At 50.9% G+C, this 19,223-nt stretch overlaps 1 protein-coding gene across 1 annotated transcript in view; it reads right to left on the bottom strand.

The window, feature by feature from the left end:
* MKLN1 (muskelin 1) overlaps nucleotides 1-19,223 on the bottom strand; it is a 266,746-nt gene that overhangs the window by 245,031 nt on the left and 2,492 nt on the right. The window contains exon 2 of the mRNA XM_060244456.1: nucleotides 16,708-17,003. Coding sequence (XP_060100439.1) covers nucleotides 16,708-17,003 — 296 coding nt within the window. The remainder of the gene's footprint in view (nucleotides 1-16,707; nucleotides 17,004-19,223) is intronic.

The following is a 19,223-nucleotide window of genomic DNA, read 5'->3' as shown; positions in this document are numbered from 1 at the left end:
AAGAGGATCAGACGATGGCCTGTCTGCTCCAGCATCCTGTCTCCCGCCCGGCCGACCGAGTCCTCCGGACACCCAACCACAGGGCACAGAGGCCAAGGCCTTCCTGAGGTTGCCTCCTGGCTGTGGGATTTAGGGGATTAGTGCCTCTGAATGAGGGGGCTCCTCTCAGACACCATGGCGAGTAGCCACTCCTAGACTGATCCTCCGTGAAGCTATCGAATCCCCCTTGAAAGCTGCTTATTCCTATGGCCATCCTACGAGTTCCACCGCTTAATCACTATCTGGGTAAAGCAGGACTTCCTTTTGGCCCCAGACGGATACGTCACCTTTTAAAGTGCCACCAGGCTCTTGCTGGGTGGACAGAAAGGCCTCTGAGAAAAAGACGTTTCCCCATTTAACCCGTGCTCAGGGACGGCTCGCCCACTAGGCAAACTAGGTGGTTGCCTAGGGCGCCGGGAGGGGGGCGCCGAATTGGGCACCCCCCTCCCGGCACCCACCCCCGCTGCTGCCGCCGCCCCCCTCACTTTCACTGCGCTTCCCTCCCCCTGCTCGCCACAACAAGGCTGGGCCCTACGGACTTCGAGGTAGATGTGCGTTTTTTGAAACCAACGCTGGAGGAGGCTTTGCTCCCCCTCACTTCCGGTTGGGCCCAGCTTCTCGCAGCAAGTTTGGGGGGGGGGCATGGAACGGAGGAGGGCGGGGGGGATGCCAGGCAAAGAGCCTGCCTAGGGCACCATGCGCCCCGGAGCCCATTCTTGAGGAGAAACAGAGTAATTAATATTTCCTTGCCATTCTCACCATCGTTCTCCAGTTCGGACGAGCGCATTGCCTTTTGCTGTTTTCCCCGGGCCACTTACACTATCCAGACCAAACTGTTATTCTTTCAATGCCTTACTTTCACTATCTCGCCACCAGATTCTAACTTTATTACTATTTGGCACGCTTTAACCGCAGTGCTCTACGTAGCACCACTCGCTGCGCCCCATTTCACTGCCTGCGGAAGTGTGCGTGCGCAGGGAAGCTTACGTTCTGAATAAAGACTTCGTTGGTCTTTAAAGGTGCAACTGGCAGGAAGGTGCGAATAAAGCATTAACCTCCATTTTACCCCCTTCCTGTTCTCCCACCTCTCCCATCGCGCGTGGCACCATCTGTCCCTGCTCCCCACCCCACCCCACGCCCCGCTTCAGGACCAACTGAGCACTGGGCCAGGAAACAAAATCCTTCTGCCACAATAAACCTCTCGACCTTTAAACTGCCACTCATTCTTTAAAGACCTCAAGGTGGCAAACCTCATCCTCCAGTCCCCCTGCTTTATCCTCCCAGCTGCCCCAAGGTCACCCAGCGAGCTTCACGAGCAGAACAGGAATTTCAACCCTCAGCCGTAACCTAAGCCCATGACCATGCACACAACGGACACAATTCCCTCCTCCGCAACGGTGCCTTCCCCGCACGGCGTCCTGTGTTTACCTTTCTACTTTAAAAAGAAGACCGCCCGAAGAATACTTATGTTCCTAAGGGACTGCACGTAAAAGCAATCCACGAGAAAAAAAAAACCTGACGACGGGGACTGTAATTTGTTGTTGTTGTAGAATTCAGGGGTGTCGAACTCATTCGTTATGAGGGCCGGACGTGACATAAATGAGAACATAAGAACATAAGAGAAGCCATGTTAGATCAGGCCAATGGCCCATCCAGTCCAACATTCTGTGTCACACAGTGGCAAAAAAAAAAATTTCTTTATATACACACACACACACACACACACTGTGGCTAATAGCCACTGATGGACCTCTGCTCCATATTTTTATCTAAACCCCTCTTGAAGCTGGCTATGCTTGTGGCCGCCACCACCTCCTGTGGCAGTGAATTCCACACGTTAATCACCCTTTGGGTGAAGAAGGACTTCCTTTTATCCGTTCTAACCCGACTGCTCAGCAATTTCAATGAATGCCCACAAGTTCTTGTATTGTGAGAAAGGGAGAAAAGGACTTCTTTCTCTACTTTCTCCATCCCATGCATTATCTTGTAAACCTCTATCATGTCACCCCGCAGTCGACGTTTCTCCAAGCTAAAGAGCCCCAAGCGTTTCAACCTTTCAAATGAGAGCTTGTCGGGCCAGGCCATGACAGGCTGAGCCATGTTGGGCCAGGCCGCGTGTGTACCTTATTTAAGAGACATAAACTTTATAAAGAACATGAACACAATTTAAAAAAACAACCTTAAAACATGCTTAAAATGTCAGCACTTGCTGGTCTTAAGGGTGCTTTCTTTGTATTTCTCCCATGGGATCTAGGGAACTGGGCAACGGAAACAAACAAACACAATGAAAGATTTTTGTAAAAAAAAAAAACTGAAAACATTCCTAAAACATTAGCACTCATTTGTCTTAAGGGTGCTCTCTTTGTATTTCTCCCACGGGATCCAGGGAACTGGGCAAAGGAAGCTCTGGCTCTTTCCTTTCTTCTCCAGGGGATGGGGAGAGGAGCCTCAGCCAATAGAAGGGATAGAGGCTTGCCTCAGTAGCTCTGCTGTGCAATTGAGCCTGGAAAAACAAGCTCTGCGTCGTCGTCCCCTTCCTCCCCAAAGGAGGAGCCTCAGCCAAAGGAGAAAATAGAGGCTTTGCTGAGGCTCCTGTGCAATTGAGCAAGCCTGACAAAGCCAGCTGTGATGCAGAAGGAAGCAAGAAAGAGGGAAAAGGAAACAGATGACAGCCAGTTGCTGAGGGGCCTGAAAGGAGTCCTCTGTGGGTCTGATCTGGCCCCCGGGCCACATGTTTGATGCCCCGTGTAGATTTTTCCGGGCTGTATGTCCATGGTCTTGGCATTGTAAAACCTGATATTTCACCGGCAGCTGTGACTGGCATCTTCAGAGGTGTAACACAGAAGGCTGCAGTTCTCTCTGTGACAGAACTCTAGACTTCCGTGTTATACCCCTGAGGATGCCAGTCACAGCTGCTGGCGAAACGTTAGGTTCTACAACACCAAGACCACAGCCATACAGCTTGGAAAATCTACAAAAACTACATGAATTCTGGCCGTGCAAGCCTTTGACAATATACTTTGGTCATAAGAACACAAGAGAAGCCCTGTTGGATCAGGCCAAAGGCCCATCCAGTCCAACACTCTGGGTCACATAAGAACAGAAGAGAAGCCATGTTGGATCAGGCCAATGGCCCATCCAGTCCAACACTCTGTGTCACATAAGAACATAAGAGAAGCCACGTTGGATCAGGCCAGTGGCCCATCCAGTCCAACACTCTGGGTCACATAAGAACAGAAGAGAAGCCATGTTGGATCAGGACAATGGCCCATCCAGTCCAACACTCTGTGTCACATAAGAACATAAGAGAAGCCACGTTGGATCAGGCCAATGGCCCATCCAGTCCAACACTCTGTGTCACATAAGAACATAAAAGAAGCCATGTTGGATCAGGCCAGTGGCCCCTCCAGTCCAACACTCTGTGCCACATAAGAACATAAGAGAAGCCATGCTGGATCAGGCCAATGGCCCATCCAGTCCATCACTCTGTGTCACATAAGAACAGAAGAGAAGCCATGTTGGATCAGGCCAAAGGCCCATCCAGTCCAACACTCTGTGTCACATAAGAACATAAGGGAAGCCATGTTGGATCAGGCCAAAGGCCCATCCAGTCCAGCACTCTGTGTCACAGAAGAACATAAGAGAAGCCATGTTGGATCAGGCCAAAGGCCCATCCAGTCCAGCACTCTGTGTCACATAAGAGAAGCCGTGTTGGGTCAGGCCAAAAACCCATCCAGTCCAACACTCTGTGTCACATAAGAACATAAGGGAAGCCATGTTGGATCAGGCCAAAGGCCCATCCAGTCCAACACTCTGTGTCACATAAGAACATAAGAGAAACCATGTTGGATCAGGCCAAAGGCCCATCCAGTCCAACATTCTGTGTCACCATAAGAACATAAGAGAAGTGATGCTGGATCAGGCCAAAGGCCCATCCAGTCCAACACTCTGTGTCACATAAGAACATAAGAGAAGCCATGTTGGATCAGGCCAAAGGCCCATCCAGTCCAACACTCTGTGTCACATAAGAAAAGCCATGTTGGGTCAGCCCATGGCCCATCCAGTCCAACACTCTGTGTCACATAAGAACATAAGGGAAGGCATGTTGGATCAGGCCAATGGTCCATTGGGTCCAACACTATGTGTCATATAAGAACGTAAGAGAAGCCATGCTTAGGCGGGCGAGGCAGTTGGCTCCCTTCCTGGAGCAGGACGATCTGGCAACAGTGATCCATGCAACGGTCACCTCAAGGCTGGATTACTGTAATGCCCTCTACATGGGGCTGCCCCTGTGCCGAACCCGGAAGTTGCAGCTAGTGCAGAACGCCGCCACTCGGCTGTTATTAGGGCTCCCTAGACGGGAGCACATTCAGCCGGGCCTCCGGGGACTGCACTGGCTGCCAATAATATACCGAGTCCGGTACAAGGTGCTGGTTATTACCCTTAAAGCCCTATATGGCCTAGGACCTGCCTATCTTAGGGACCGTCTCTTCCCATATGTCCCCCAGAGAGTACTGCGATCTGGCTCCCAAAATCTGTTCGTAATCCCCGGGCCAAAGGAGGCCCGGTTGAAGTCAACCAGGGACAGGGCCTTCCCAATTACAGCCCCTTCCTGGTGGAACCAGTTACCGGAAGAGGTCAGGGCCCTGCGGGATATTGGACAGTTCCGCAGGGCCTGTAAGACAGTCCTCTTTCGGTTGGCCTATAACTGACCGGCACCAAAAATACTGAAGGAAGTCTATAGATAGCACACAGTTGGATTGATGTATTGATTTTAATGTTTTAATTATGTAAATTGCTATTGTATTTTAAAATTTGAATTTTGTTGTTAGAACTTTTATGTTGTGAGCCGCCCTGAGCCCGCTTCGGTGGGGTAGGGCGGGATACAAATCAAATAAATAAATAAATAAATGTTGGATCAGGCCAACGGCCCATCCAGTCCAACACTCTGTGTCACATAAGAGAAGCCATGTTGGATCAGGCCAAAGGCCCATCCAGTCCAACACTCTGTGTCACATAAGAACATAAGAGAAGCCATGTTGGATCAGGACAATGGCCCATCGGGTCCAATAATATGTGTCACATGAGAACGTAAGAGAAGTCATGTTTGATCAGGCCAATGGTCCATCGGGTCCAACACTCTGTGTCACATAAGAACATAAGAGAAGCCATGTTGTATCAGGCCAATAGCCCATCCAGTCCAACACTCCATGTCACAAAGTGGCCAAAAAAACCAAGTGTCATCAGGAGGTCCACCAGTGGGGCCAGGACACTAGAAGCTTTCTCTGTTGCCTCTCCCAAGCACACTAGAAGCCCTCCTACTGTTGCCTCTCCGAAGCACCAAGAATACAGACCATCACTGCCCCAGACAGAGAGTACCAACAATATGCTGTGGCTAATAGCCACTGATGGACCTCTGCTTCAGATGCCTTTATGTCACATCATAAGAAGACAAGAATCATTGGGAAAGACAACACTGCTAGGAAAAGTGGAAGACGGGGGAGGGGGGGGAGAGAGAGAGAGAAACCAAGCTTGAGACGGACAGACTCCATCAAAAAAAGCCATGACCTTCAGTTTGCAAGACTATGTCGCCCCTTAGTCGTCTCTTTCCAAACGGAAAAGTCCCAGGCTCTTCAGCCTTTTTCCAGCTCTCCAATGTCCTTTTTGAGACAGAGCGATCCATCCCCTCCCAAAGAGAAGAGGAATTCTTTTGGGTACCAAGTTTTTATTCCGGCACATGCTTCCATGAACCGGAAAGACTATGCGATGGAAGGCTGCGCTATCATAAATATAAACTGGGTCTCAGAGCTTGAGAACCCTGCAGTGCCAAGGCACCTAGGTATTTTTTATGTGGGCCCTAAGATTTTCAGCGGTCGTTCATTGTACGTGCCTCTTGGTGATTCCCCCAGCATAAGTCCAAAATTTATTCAGGCAAAAGGTGAAGGTTAGCTTTTTTTGTTATGTTGACAAGCAGGGTTACCCAGTATTTATTTAAATGTTACAACATTTGCTGTGGAGTCAGGTGAGCAACTGCGTTGGTCGGAAGCAGCAAAACAAAGTTTGAATCCAGCGGGACCTTTAAGACCAACGCAGTTTTATTCAAGGTATAAGCTTATGGGTGCCTGTACACTTCTTCAGATACTGAGAAGCGTGCGTGCACGCACATGAAAGCTTATACGTCGAATAAAACTGCAGAGAGTAGAAAAGATTTATTGTACGTGGCCGTCGGCCGTCACAAGATAAGATAAAAGACGATATCGTAAAAAAGTAATTAGACAGAAATAAAAACGGTCCAATAAACAAAGCAATGGGTTACATGGGGTATAATGCAAACATTACAACCTTAAATGCATCACTGAAATGCTAAAATACAAACATTGAGGTTTAAACTGCTAAGATATTATAACACCATAATGCTGAGATGATATCTAAACAGTTAAGTCAAAAATGTTGTAAATACAATGAACCCATTTATGGTAAATATCAGTATGATATAAAATTAGCAAAGGTAGTCCGCTGTGCAAACACCAGTCGTTTCCAACTCTGGGGTGACGTTGCTTTCACAACGTTTTCACAGCAGACTTTTTACGGGGTGGTTTGCCATTGCCTTCCCCAGTCGTCTACACTTTCCCCCCAGCAAGCTGGGGACTCATTTGACCAACCTCGGAAGGATGGGAAGGCTGAGTCGACCTGGAGTCGGCTACCTGAAACCAGCTTCCGCCGGGATCGAACTCAGGTCGTGAGCAGAGAGTTCAGACTGCAGCACTGCAGCTTTACCACTCTGCGCCACAGGGCAGACGTCTAAATAAAACCGTGCTGCTCTCAAATGTGCCACTGGACTCAAAACTTTATTCTAACGCTTGGCTATTACTTTTTTTTTTTTAAATGACATGAAACCACAAAGTGCTGCAGATTAGGTTGTTGCGGCAGCAATCGGTAGAAAATGCGGTCATTCAAACAGAAAACCCAGAAGGGTGAAAAACAAGTCCAGCGCCGACATTTTTTGGGACGGCTTGCAAAGCTGAAGAAAATCTGTCAAGGTCATGAACATATGAAGCTGCCTTATACTGAATCAGACCCTTGGTCCATCAAAGTCAGTATTGTCTTCTCAGACTGCAGCGGCTCTCCAGGGTCTCAAGCGGAGGTTTTTCACACCTCTTTGCCTGGACCCTTTTTTGGAGATGCCAGGGACTGAACCTGGGACCTTCTGCTTCCCAAGCAGATGCTCTACCACTGAGCCAGCGCTCCTGTCTGTTTCGACTACCAGACTTTACAAGGAGCCAGGGCTTCCTCAGCATCCACCAGGGTCTTGCCAGGCCTGATCACTTTTCTGAGCCTCTGGAGGCCTTAAAAAAGGCTGCCACCACATTTTGCACAATCCCTAACTGCAGTTCCCCAGAACCGCCATTGCACTTCTCTGCCTCCTTTTCCAGGTTTGCAAAGGAACCCCACAAATTGCGCCACGCAACCGCAATGTCCGTTCTCTAACCTCTCTCTGCTTTCAAAATAAATCAAACTTAACTCTCCCTAGAAGCGAAAATGACTTCACTGTGGCTATGTGGCTGATACTGTGCTTTGTGGCTGTGTGGCTAACATTGTGCTTTGTTCATATCGTGAGAAAACAAGAGTCCCTGAAACGCACAATTGTGCTAGGAAAAGCTCAAAGCTGCAGGAAAAGAGGAAGACCCAACCTGAGATGGAGTCACCGGGTCACCGTGAAGCAGGGGTGGAATTCTAGCTGGAGCTCCTTTGCATGTTAGGCCACACCCCCTGGTGTGGCCAATCCTCCAAGAGCTTACAAAGCTCTTTTTTGTAAGCTCTTGGAGGATTGGCTCTATCAGAGGGGTGTGGCCTAATATGCAAAGGAGCTCCAGCTAGAATTCCACCCCGGTCTGAAGCAACGAAACAAAGGCCAAGTCCAGTGGCACCTTTAAGACTAACGAAGTTTAAATCTGGATACAAGCTTTCATGCGCAGGCACACTTCTCATGCCCAGAAGCAAACTTTGTTGGTCTTAAAGGTGTCACTGGATTCAAACTTTGCTCCAACTTGGACGTTTTGGAGGTAATTAATTCATAGGGTTGCCATAAGTCAGAAATGACTTGATGGCATTTAACACACACACACAAACACTTTGCTTTTAAAGGCATCTCCCTGGCCTCAGACCTCCTAAAACATAAGAACATAAGAGAAGCTATGTTGGATCATGGGAGCAACGGTGGCTCAGTGGTAGAGCATCTGCTTGGTAAGCAGAAGGTCCCAGGTTCAATCCCCGGCATCTCCCGCTAAAAAGGGTCCAGACAAGTAGGCGTGGAAAACCTCCGCTTGAGACCCTGGAGAGCCACTGCCAGTCTGAGTAGACAAGACTGACTTTGATGGACCGAGGGTCTGACTCAGTAGAAGGCAGCTTTATATGTTCATAAATCAGGCCAGTGGCCCATCCAGTCCAACACTGTGCCACACAGTGGCCGAAAAAACCAGGTGCCATCAGGAGGTCCATCAGTGGGGACAGGACACTAGAAGCCCTCCCACTGTGGCCCCTCCCCAAGCACCAAGAATACAGAGCATCACTGCCCCAGACAGAGAGTTCCAACAATATGCTGTGGCTAATAGCCACTGATGGACCTCTGCTCCAGATGTTTATCCAGTCCCCTCTTGAAGCTGTCTATGCTTGCAGCCGCCGCCACCTCCTGTGGCAGTGAATTCCATGTGTTCATCTCCCTTTGGGTGAAAAAGGACGTCCTTTTATCCATTCCAATCAGATTGCTCAGCAACTTCATTGATGGCCACGAGTTCTTGTATTGTGAGAAAGGGAGAAAAGTACTTCTTTCTCTGCCTTCTCTATCTCATGCAGAATCCTGTCAACCTCGATCATGTCTCCTCTTACAACAGCAGACTCAAGCCCACAAAAGCTTTGGTTAGGCAACGAACATCCAAGCCTTACTGGTAGGTTCTAGTCTACAAACGCTCATGCTACCATAAAAGCATGCTGGTTCGCCAGGACTCCCTTTCATTTCTGCAGCTGCTAACACGGCTGACGTTCTGGAACACTTCCCCCACCCTCAAAACCGACAAACACGGAGAGGGGCTTTCAGTGCCCACTCTGTTATCACCCCAACTGGTTAGGCATTTATTATTTACTACTTTTAAACCCTGTGAGAGCTGGACCATAAGGAAGGCTGAGTACAGAAGAATAGATGCTTTCGAGCTGTGGTGCTGGAGAAGACTCTTGAGAGTCCCTTGGACTGCAAGAAGATCCAATCAGTCAGTCCTAAGGGAAATCAACCCAGACTGTTCCCTGGAAGGTCAGATGCTGAAGCTCAAATACTTTGGCTACCCAATGAGAAGGGAGCACTCACTGGAGAAGAATCTTGAGAGTCCCTTGGACTGCAAGAAGATCAAATCAGTCAGTCCTAAGGGAAATCAACCCAGACTGTTCCCTGGAAGGTCAGATGCTGAAGCTGAAGCTCAAATACTTTGGCCACCCAATGAGAAGGGAGCACTCACTGGAGAAGAATCTTGAGAGTCCCTTGGACTGCAAGAAGATCAAATCAGTCAGTCCTAAAGGAAATCAATCCAGACTGTTCCCTGGAAGGTCAGATGCTGAAGCTGAAGCTCAAATACTTTGGCCACCAAAGGAGAAGGGAGCACTCCCTGGAGAAGACCCTGATGCTGGGAAAGACAGAAGGCAAAAGGTAGAAGGGGACGGCAAAAGAGGAAATGGCTGGACAGCATTCCTGAATCCTGATGTAACAAACACAAATTTGAGCAGACTTCCGAGGATGGGGGAAGACAGGAGGGCCTGGCGTGACTTGGTCCATGGGGTCGCAAAGAGTTGGACTCAACGGTGCGACTGAACAACAACAAACTTTTAAACCCTTCTTTTCTTTCCAAGAGGAGCCCAGAGTGACTTAGGTTGTGAGGTAGGTTAGGCTGAGAGCGTGTGACTGGCCCAAGCCCCCCACCCCACCCCGGCTGAGTTGCCATGACAGAGCGAGGCATTCGAACCTGGGTCTCCCAGATCCTAGTTTGACATTCTAACCACTCCACCACACTGGGTTACTAGCAGGGCTCTTTTTTTCGTATCAGGGACTCCTTTGCATATTAGGCCACGCCTCCCTGATGTAGCCAATCCTCTAAGAGCTTACAGGGCTCTTCTTACAGGGGCTACTGTAAGCTCCAGGGGGATTGGCTACATTGAAGGGGTGTGGCCTAATATGCAAAGGATTTCCTACCAGTGTTCCCTCTAAGCTGAGTTAGCAGGAGCTAGCTCACAGATTTTCAGCCTCCGGCTCACACATTTTTGCCTTAGCTCAGGAAGAGTGACCCTAGAGCACAATAATTTATGCAGCAGCTCACAACTTTAACGCAGTAGCTCACAAAGCACAATTTTTGCTCGCAAGACTCTGAAGCTTAGAAGGAACATTGGTTCCTACTACAAAAAAAAGCCCTGGTTACTAGGTACCCTTGAACAGCGTATTTAGCCCAACCCTTCCTCCAAGTGACCACAGGGATGTTTACACAGGTCTCCCCTCCTTCACTATGCCATCACAACAACCCAGCGAGGTAGGGCAGGAAGAGAAAGAATGGCAGGCTAAAAGTCCCCCAAGGAGTTTCCAGGCTGAGGACCATCACAACAACCCTGAAAGGTAGGGCAAGTGGCAAAAGAATGACTGGCTAAAACTCCACTAAAACTCTCCCACAGCTTAAGAGAAGAAGAGAATGAGGAGGAAGAGGAGGAGAAATTGGATTTATATCCAGCCCTTCACTCTGAATCTCAGAGCAGTTCACAATCTCCTTTACCTTCCCCCACGCACATCAGACACGCTTTGAGATAGGTGAGGCTGAAAGAGCTCTCCCAAAAGCTGCCCTTTCAGGGACAACCTCAGCGAGAGCTATGTCTGACCCGAGGCCATTCCAGCAGCTGCAGGTGGAGGAGTGGGGAATCAAAGCCGGTTCTTCCAGGTAAGAGTCCGCGCACTTCACCACCACACCAGACTGGCTCTCCATCATCAAAAGATGCTTCAGGCTCTCCATCGCGATCATAACAACCCCATGAGGAAGGGTTGCTAGTTCTGGGTTGGGAAATTCCTGAAGATTTGGAAGGTGGAATGCACTCCGGGTAGGGGAAGAGACCTCAGCATGGTATAATTCCATAGAATTCATAGGGGAGAGACGGTGGCTCAGTGGCAGAGCATCTGCTTGGGAAGCAGAAGGTCCCAGGTTCAATCCCCGGCATTTCCAATTAAAAAGGGTCCAGGCAAATAGGTGTGAAAAACCTCAGATTGAGACCCTGGAGAGCCGTTGCAAGTCTGAGTAGACAAGACTGACTTTGATGGACCAAGGGCATGATTCAGTATAAGGCAGCTTCATATGTTCATACCCTCCAAATTAGCCATTTTTTTCCCCTGGGGAACTGATCTTTGCAGTCTGGAGATGAGTTGTAAACCAGGAGACCTCCAGGCCCCACCTGGAGGCTGGCAACCCTACTATGAGGTGGGCCAGGCTGAAAAAGAACGGTTGGCTAAAAGCGCCCCTGCCCCGGAGCTCCCAGAGTAAGGAGAGAAGATACTTCAGCCTCTCAGGCACGATCACAACATCCCAGTGAGGTAGGCCAGGCTGGACAAGAACGATCAGCTAAAATTCTCCCAAGGAGTTCCAAGGATGGAGAGAAAAGATGGTTCAGGCTCTCTGGCACCATCACAACAACCCCAGGAGGTAGGCCAGGATGAGAAATAATGAACGGCTAAAAGTCCACCAAAAACATCCTAGGACAGGGGTGGCCAAATTGCAGCTCGAGAGCCAGATGTGGCTCTTTCACACATATCGTGTGGTTCTCGAAGCCCCGGCTGCTCTGTCGGCTGGCTTGGAGAAGGCATTTGTCTCTTTAAATTATTTCTCCAAGCCAGCTGGCGGCGTAGAGAATGCATTTAAAGTTAACGCTGCTTTCTTTCCACCTCTCCCTTTCTCCTCCATCTATTTCCCTCCCTTCCTTCCTTCCTTCCTTCCTTCCTTCCTTCCTTCCTTCCTTCCTTCCTTGTGGCTCTCAAACTTCGGATGTTTATTCTCCGTGGCTCTTACGTTAAGCAAGTTTGGTCACCTCTGGGCTAAGGTGAAGAGGGAAGATGCCTCTGGGTCTCTGGCACCATCATAACACACACACCCCTCCGTAAGCAGCATCATAACACACACACACCGTAAGCAAAAAACAGCTGGCTAAGAGTCCCCACCCAAGGAGTTTCAAGGCTGAAGACTATCACAACAACCCTGAGAGGTAGGACGGGGAGATAAAAAATGATTGGCTAAAAGCTTCCCCGAAATGGTTCTAGGCTGGAAAGCAAAAACACCTCAGGCCCTCTGGCTCCATCAGCGCACCCCCTGCGAGGCAGCAAGAATGGCTGGCAAAAAGTTCCCCAAGCAGCTTCTAGACTGGAAACCATCACGACCAACCAGCGAGGTAGGCCAGGCTAGCTAAAAGCCCCACCCCCCATACAAATCTCCTAGGATGAAGAGGAAAGGCACAGCAAGCTCTCTGCCATCATCACAGCACCCTCTGCGAGGTAAGCTGGGATGAGCAAAAAGACTGGCGAGAAGCCCCCCCCCCCCTCCAAGGCTGAAGAGAAAAGAGGCTGCGGCCTCCCTGGGCCCATCTGCCGCCCCCTGTGAGGCAGGCTGGGCTGAACATGAGCAAGAACGGCTGGTTAAGAGACCCCAAGGAGCTTCCAGACTGAAAACCATCACAACAACCCAGAGAGGTAGGCTGGGGTGAGCAAAAAACGACTGGCTAAAATCCACCACCCCCCCCCCCAGGAACCCCAAGGTCGAAGACCAAAGAGTCGCTGTGATGCCGTTCAGTCTGGAAGCTCCTTGTGGGACTCCCAAAAAGGCCCCATCCTCCCACCTCCCCTGCAAGGCAGGCCGGGCTGAGCAGGAGCATTGAGAATGGCTGGCCGACAGTCCCCGAAGGATCTCCCAGGCCGAAGAGGAATGATGCTTTGGCCTTTCTGGCACTATCACAACATCCCAGTGAGGTAGGCCAGGCTGAGAAAGGGGCTGACCAAGAGTCCCCTAAGGAACTTCCAGACTGAAAAACATCACAACAACCCAGTGAGGTAGGCTGGAGTGGGCAAAAACGACTGGCTAAAATCCCCCCCAGGAACCCCAAGGCCGAAGAGCAGAGAGGCTGCGGCCTCTCACGCAAGGAGTTGTTGTAAGATCATAAGAACAGAAGAGAAGCCATGCTGGATCCAGCCAATGGCCCCTCCAATCCAACACTCTGTGTCACATAAGAACAGAAGAGAAGCCATGCTGGATCCGGCCAATGGCCCCTCCAATACAAAACTCTGTGCTGCATAAGAACAGAAGAGAAGCCATGCTGGATCCGGCCAATGGCCCCTCCAATCCAACACTCTGTGCCACATAAGAACAGAAGAGAAGCCATGCTGGATCCGGCCAATGGCCCCTCCAATCCAAAACTCTGTGCCGCATAAGAACAGAAGAGAAGCCATGCTGGATCCGGCCAATGGCCCCTCCAATCCAAAACTCTGTGCCGCATAAGAACAGAAGAGAAGCCATGCTGGATCCGGCCAATGGCCCCTCCAATCCAACACTCTGTGTCACATAAGAACATAAGAGAAACCATGTTGGATCAGCCCAATTGCCCATCACGTCCAAAACTCTGTGTCACACAGTGGCCAAAAAAACCAGGTGCCATCAGGAGGTCCATCAGTAGGGCCAGGTCTGTCTGGAAGCTCCTTGGAGGACTCCCAAAGAGGCCCCATCCTCCCACCCCCCCTGCAAGGCAGGCCGGGCTGAGCAGGAGCATTGAGAATGGCTGGCCGAGACTCCCCGGAGCTCCCAGGCTGATGCTTCGGCCTCTCTGGCACTATGACAACATCCCAGAGAGGTAGGCTAGGCTGAGAAAGAATAGCTGGCCAAGAGTCCCCTAAGGAGCTTCCACACTGAAAAGCATCACAACATCCTAGAGAGGTAGGCTAGGCTGGTCAAAAACGACAGGCTAAAATCCCCCCCCCCCCGAGGAGCTCCCAGGTTGAAAAGAATCGATGCTTCGGCCTCTCTGGCACCATCACAACATCCCAGGCCAGGCTGAGAAATTATGGTTGGCCAAGAGCCCCCCAAAGAGTTTGAAGAAGAACTGCAGATTTATACCCCGCCCTTCTCTCTGAATCAGAGACTCAGAGCGGCTCACAATCTCCTTTAACTTCCTCCCCCACAACAGACACCCTGTGAGGTAGATGAAGATATTGGATTTATATCCCACCCTCCACTCCGAAGAGTCTCAGAGCGGCTCACAATCTCCTTTACCTTCCTCCCCCACAACAGATACCCTGTGAGGTAGATGAAGATATTGGATTTATATCCCACCCTCCACTCCGAAGAGTCTCAGAGCGGCTCACAATCTCCTTTACCTTCCTCCCCCACAACAGACACCCTGTGAGGTAGATGAAGATATTGGATTTATATCCCACCCTCCACTCCGAAGAGTCTCAGAGCGGCTCACAATCTCCTTTCCCTTCCTCCCCCACAACAGATACCCTGTGAGGTAGATGAAGATATTGGATTTATATCCCACCCTCCACTCCGAAGAGTCTCAGAGCGGCTCACAATCTCCTTTACCTCCCCCCCCCCACAACAGACACCATGTGAGGTAGATGAAGATATTGGATTTATATCCCACCCTCCACTCCGAAGAGTCTCAGAGCGGCTCACAATCTCCTTTACCTTCCCCCCCCACAACAGACACCCTGGGAGGTAGATGAAGATATTGGATTTATATCCCACCCTCCACTCCGAAGAGTCTCAGAGCGGCTCACAATCTCCTTTACCTTCCTCCCCCGCAACAGACACCCTGTGAGGTAGATGAAGATATTGGATTTATATCCCACCCTCCACTCCGAAGAGTCTCAGAGCAGCTCACAATCTCCTTTACCTTCCTCCCCCACAACAGACACCCTGTGAGGTAGATGAAGATATTGGATTTATATCCTGCCCTCCACTCCAAAAAGTCTCAGAGCGGCTCACAATCTCCTTTACCTTCTCCCCCACAACAGACACCCTGTGAGGTGGGTGGGGCTGAGAGGGCTCTCACAGCAGCTGCCCTTTCAAGGACAACCTCTGTGATAGCTATGGCTGACCCAAGGCCATTCCAGCAGCTGCAAGTGGAGGAGTGGGGAATCAAACCCGGTTCTCCCAGATAAGAGAACTCTGGCTGACCCAAGGCCATTCCAGCAGGTGCAAGTGGAGGAGTGGGGAATCAAAACCCGGTTCTCCCAGATAAGAGAACTCTGGCTGACCCAAGGCCATTCCAGCAGGTGCAAGTGGAGGAGTGGGGAATCAAAGCCAGTGTCCCCATATAAGAGTCCACCCACTTAACCACTACACCAAACTTTGCAGACTGAAAACCATCACAACAACCCAGCAAGGTAGGCTGGGCAAAAACAACTGGATAAATTCCCCCCAGGAGCCCCAAGGCTGAAGAGAAAAGAAGCTGCGGCCTCTCTGGGCCCATCCTCCCACCCCTCCACCCCGCTAGGCAGGTTGGGCTGAGCATGAGCATTAAGAACCCCTGGCCAATATCGTTGCCAATCCCCAGGTGGGGGCAGGGAATTCACCGGTTTGCAGGCCCTCCCCCCACTTCAGGGTCATCAGAAAGAAGTGCTTGGGGGCAGGGGGAGAGAAATGTCTGCTGGGCACTCCAGTATTCCCTATGAAGACCAATTCCCATAGGGTATAATGGCGAACTGATCTGTGAGTATCTAGGGCTCTTGGAGGGGCTGTTTTTTGAGGCAGAGGCACCAAATTTTCAGCATAGCATCCGGTGCCTCACCCTAAAATACCCCCCCCCCAAGTTTCAAAAAGACTGGACCAGGGGGTTCATATCTATGAGCCCCAAAAGAAGGTGCCCCTATCCTTCATTATTTCCAGTGGAGGGAAAGCATTTAAAAGGTGTGCGGTCCCTTTAAATGTAATGGCCAGAACTTCCTTTGGAGTCCAATCATGCTAGTCACAACCTTGCTTCTGGCTCCACCCCCAACGTCTCCTTGCTCAACCCCCAAAGTCTTCTGGTTGCATCCCCAAAGCCTCCAGATATTTCTTCAATTGGACTTGGCAACCCTAAGCCAGCAGCAAGGTTATGACAAGCACAATGGAACTCCAAAGGGCGTTCTGGCCATCACATTTAAAGGGACCGCACACCTTTTAAATACCTTCTCTCCAATGGAAATAATGAAGGACAGGGGAACCTTTCGGGGCTCCTCAAATTGGACCCCCTGGTCCAATCCTTTTCAAACTTGGACAGTATTTTGAGGAGCAGCGTCGGATGCTATGCTGAAAATTTGGTGCCCCTATCTCAAAAAACATCCCCTCCCCCCCCCCCGAAGCCCCAGATACCCGTGGAGCAATTCTCCATTATCCTCTATGGGAATCGGTCCCCATGGGGTATAATGGATTGCCCAGGTGACATTTCCCTCCCGCTCCCGGCTTTCTGATGACCCTGAAGCGAGGGGGGGGAGCTCCACACCGGGGGATCCCCCGCCCCCAGCTGGAGATTGGCAACCCTCCCTCCCCCGGGCCACCTCTTCCGAGGAGGGAGCCGGAGAGGCCTGCGCGGAGCAGGCCCTGACGCGCGGTGGCGGGAAGCTCGACTCACTCGGGCAGGTAGGTGGAGGAGAAGCTGCTCCAGCGGTGGAGGGTGTAGGCCAAGACCCGGCTCTCGAGGCCGCCCCCCGGACACAGGCCCGGGCCGAAGGCCGCTGCCGCCGCCATCTTGTCCGCCGCAGCGACGGGGAGGAGGACACCAAAGAGGCCCGGGCACGCGCGGAGGGGGAGACGCACGGCCGCGAGTGCGCACTTCCGGATGCCGCGCAAGGGCGGCGGCCATATGCGGGTCTCAGCGTCACGGAGTTCGTGCTCTGTGAGGGGCTTTTCCACGCGACACGGCGGCCCCTTCGGTGGAGAACCGGAAGAGGGGGTCACTGGAGTCAGGTTGTGAAGTGTGAGCCCCCGAGAGGAGGGGGGAGGGAGAGCGGGACATTGGGCTGGTTTGCATGCGCTGGAAAAGTCAATTTGCTAAGATGTCCTTCCCCGACTGATCTTCATAGCTGCGTACCAGGGGTGGCCAAACTGTGGCTCTTTCACACATTTTATGCGGCTCTCAAAGCCCCACCACCCCATTGGCTGGCGTGGAGAAGGCACTTGGCTCTTTCAATCAATTCAATCAATTCTCCAAGCTAAGCAGCTCAAAGAATGGATTTAAAATTAAAGTTGCTTTCTTTCCACCTCTCCCTCTCTCCTCCTTCCTTCCTTCCTGTTTGGTGTGAGAGCCAGTTTGGTGTAGTGGTTAAGTGTGCGGGCTCTTATCTGGGAGAACAGGGTTAGATTCCCCACTCCTCTACTTACAGCTGCTGGAATGGCCTTGGGTTAGCTATAGCTATCGCAGGAGTTGTCCTTGAAAGGGCAGCTGCTGCGAGAGCCCCCTCAGCCCCACCCACCTCACAGGGTGTCTGTTGTGGGGGGAGAGAAAATGCAGGAGATTGTAAGCCGCTCTGAGTCTCTGATTCAGAGAGAAGGGGGGGGGGGTATAAATCTGCCGTCTTCTTCTCCTTCCTTCCAGCTCTCAAATGTCTGATGTTTATGTCTTGCGACTCTCAAACATCTGACGTTATTCTATGTGGAAAGGAGCAAGAGCCCAGCAGTACCTTAAAAACTAGCAACGTTTGTAGTAGACTTGGCGCTTTCCAAGTCAATGCTCACTTCGTAAGAGAGCCTTGTTAGATAAGACCAGTGGTCCATCTAGTCCAGCCTCCTGTTTCACACAGTGGCTAACAGTTCCTCTGGAGGGCCAATAACAAGGCACAGAGGCTAAAGCCTTCATAGAACATCAAGAGAGCCCTTCTGGATCAGACCAGTGAAGGCCCATCTGTCCAGCCTCTTGTCTCACCCAGTGGCCAGCCAGTTCCCCTGGAGGGCCAACAGCAGGGCAGAGAAACCAAGGCCTTCCCCTGAGGTTGCCTCCTGGCTCTGGGATTCAGACGTTGACCTCCCCGGAACACGGAGGTTCCCTTTAGTCACCATGGCTAGGAGGCCACTGATAGACTTCTCCTCCACAAATCTGTTTCATCCCCTTTTTAAGCCCATCTTTTGACTGCTTTTGCTGGAATAAATTGTTCAAGATGCCACAGAACTCTTCACTTTACTGTATGTCGTGCTATTTCAACATCACCCAGATCCAAGCCTCTTTTTTTTTTTTAAAGGATCATTATTCTTTTTGTGGCTATCGATCTGTTGCGGGCTGTTTTGTCTTTTAAATAGCGTTTCCAGAGCTTTTTTGGTAGGAAAAAAAAGCCAGCAGGAACTCATTTGCATATTAGGCCACACACCCCTGATGTAGCCAGTCCTCCTGGAGCTTACAGCAGGCCCTGTTTGGTGTAGAGCCAGGTTGGTGTAGTGGTTAAGTGTACGGACCCTTATCTGGGAGAACCAGGTTTGATTCCCCACTCCTCCACTTGCACCTGCTGGAATGGCCTTGGGTCAGCCAGAGCTCTCTTATCTGGGAGAACCTGGTTTGATTCCCCACTCCTCCACTTGCAGCTGCTGGAATGGCCTTGGGTCAGCCAGAGCTCTCTTATCTGGGAGAACCTGGTTTGATTCCCCACTCCTCCACTTGCAGCTGCTGGAATGGCCTTGGGTCAGCCACAGCTCTGGCAGAGGTTGTCCTTGAAAGGGCAGCTGCTGTGATACCCTCTCAGCCCCGCCCACCTCACAGGGTGTCTGTTGTGGGGGAGGGAAATAAAGGAGATTGTGAGCCGCTCTAAGATTCTTGAGTGGAGGGCGGAATATAAATCCAATGTCTTCTTTTTCTTCTTCTTCTGTAAGAGCCCTGCAAGCTCCAAGAGGATTGGCTACATCAGGGGTGTGTGGCCTAATATGCAAAGGAGGTCCTGCTACAATTCCTTACAGGGCTTTTCATACAGGGCCTACTGTAAGCTCCAGGAGGATTGGCTACATCAGGGGTGTGTGGCCTAATATGCAAAGGAGGTCCTGCTAGAATTCCTTACAGGGCTCTTCGTACAGGGCCTGCTGTAAGCTCCAGGAGGATTGGCTACATCAGGGGTGTGTGGCCTAATATGCAAAGGAGTTCCTGCTACAAAAATGGTCCTGGCAGAT

Source organism: Heteronotia binoei, chromosome 8, assembly GCF_032191835.1.
Source record: "Heteronotia binoei isolate CCM8104 ecotype False Entrance Well chromosome 8, APGP_CSIRO_Hbin_v1, whole genome shotgun sequence".
Taxonomy (NCBI): Eukaryota; Metazoa; Chordata; class Lepidosauria; order Squamata; family Gekkonidae; genus Heteronotia; species Heteronotia binoei.
The sequence above is the reverse complement of the archived record's forward strand: the minus strand, read 5'-3'. Positions and strand labels throughout refer to the sequence as shown.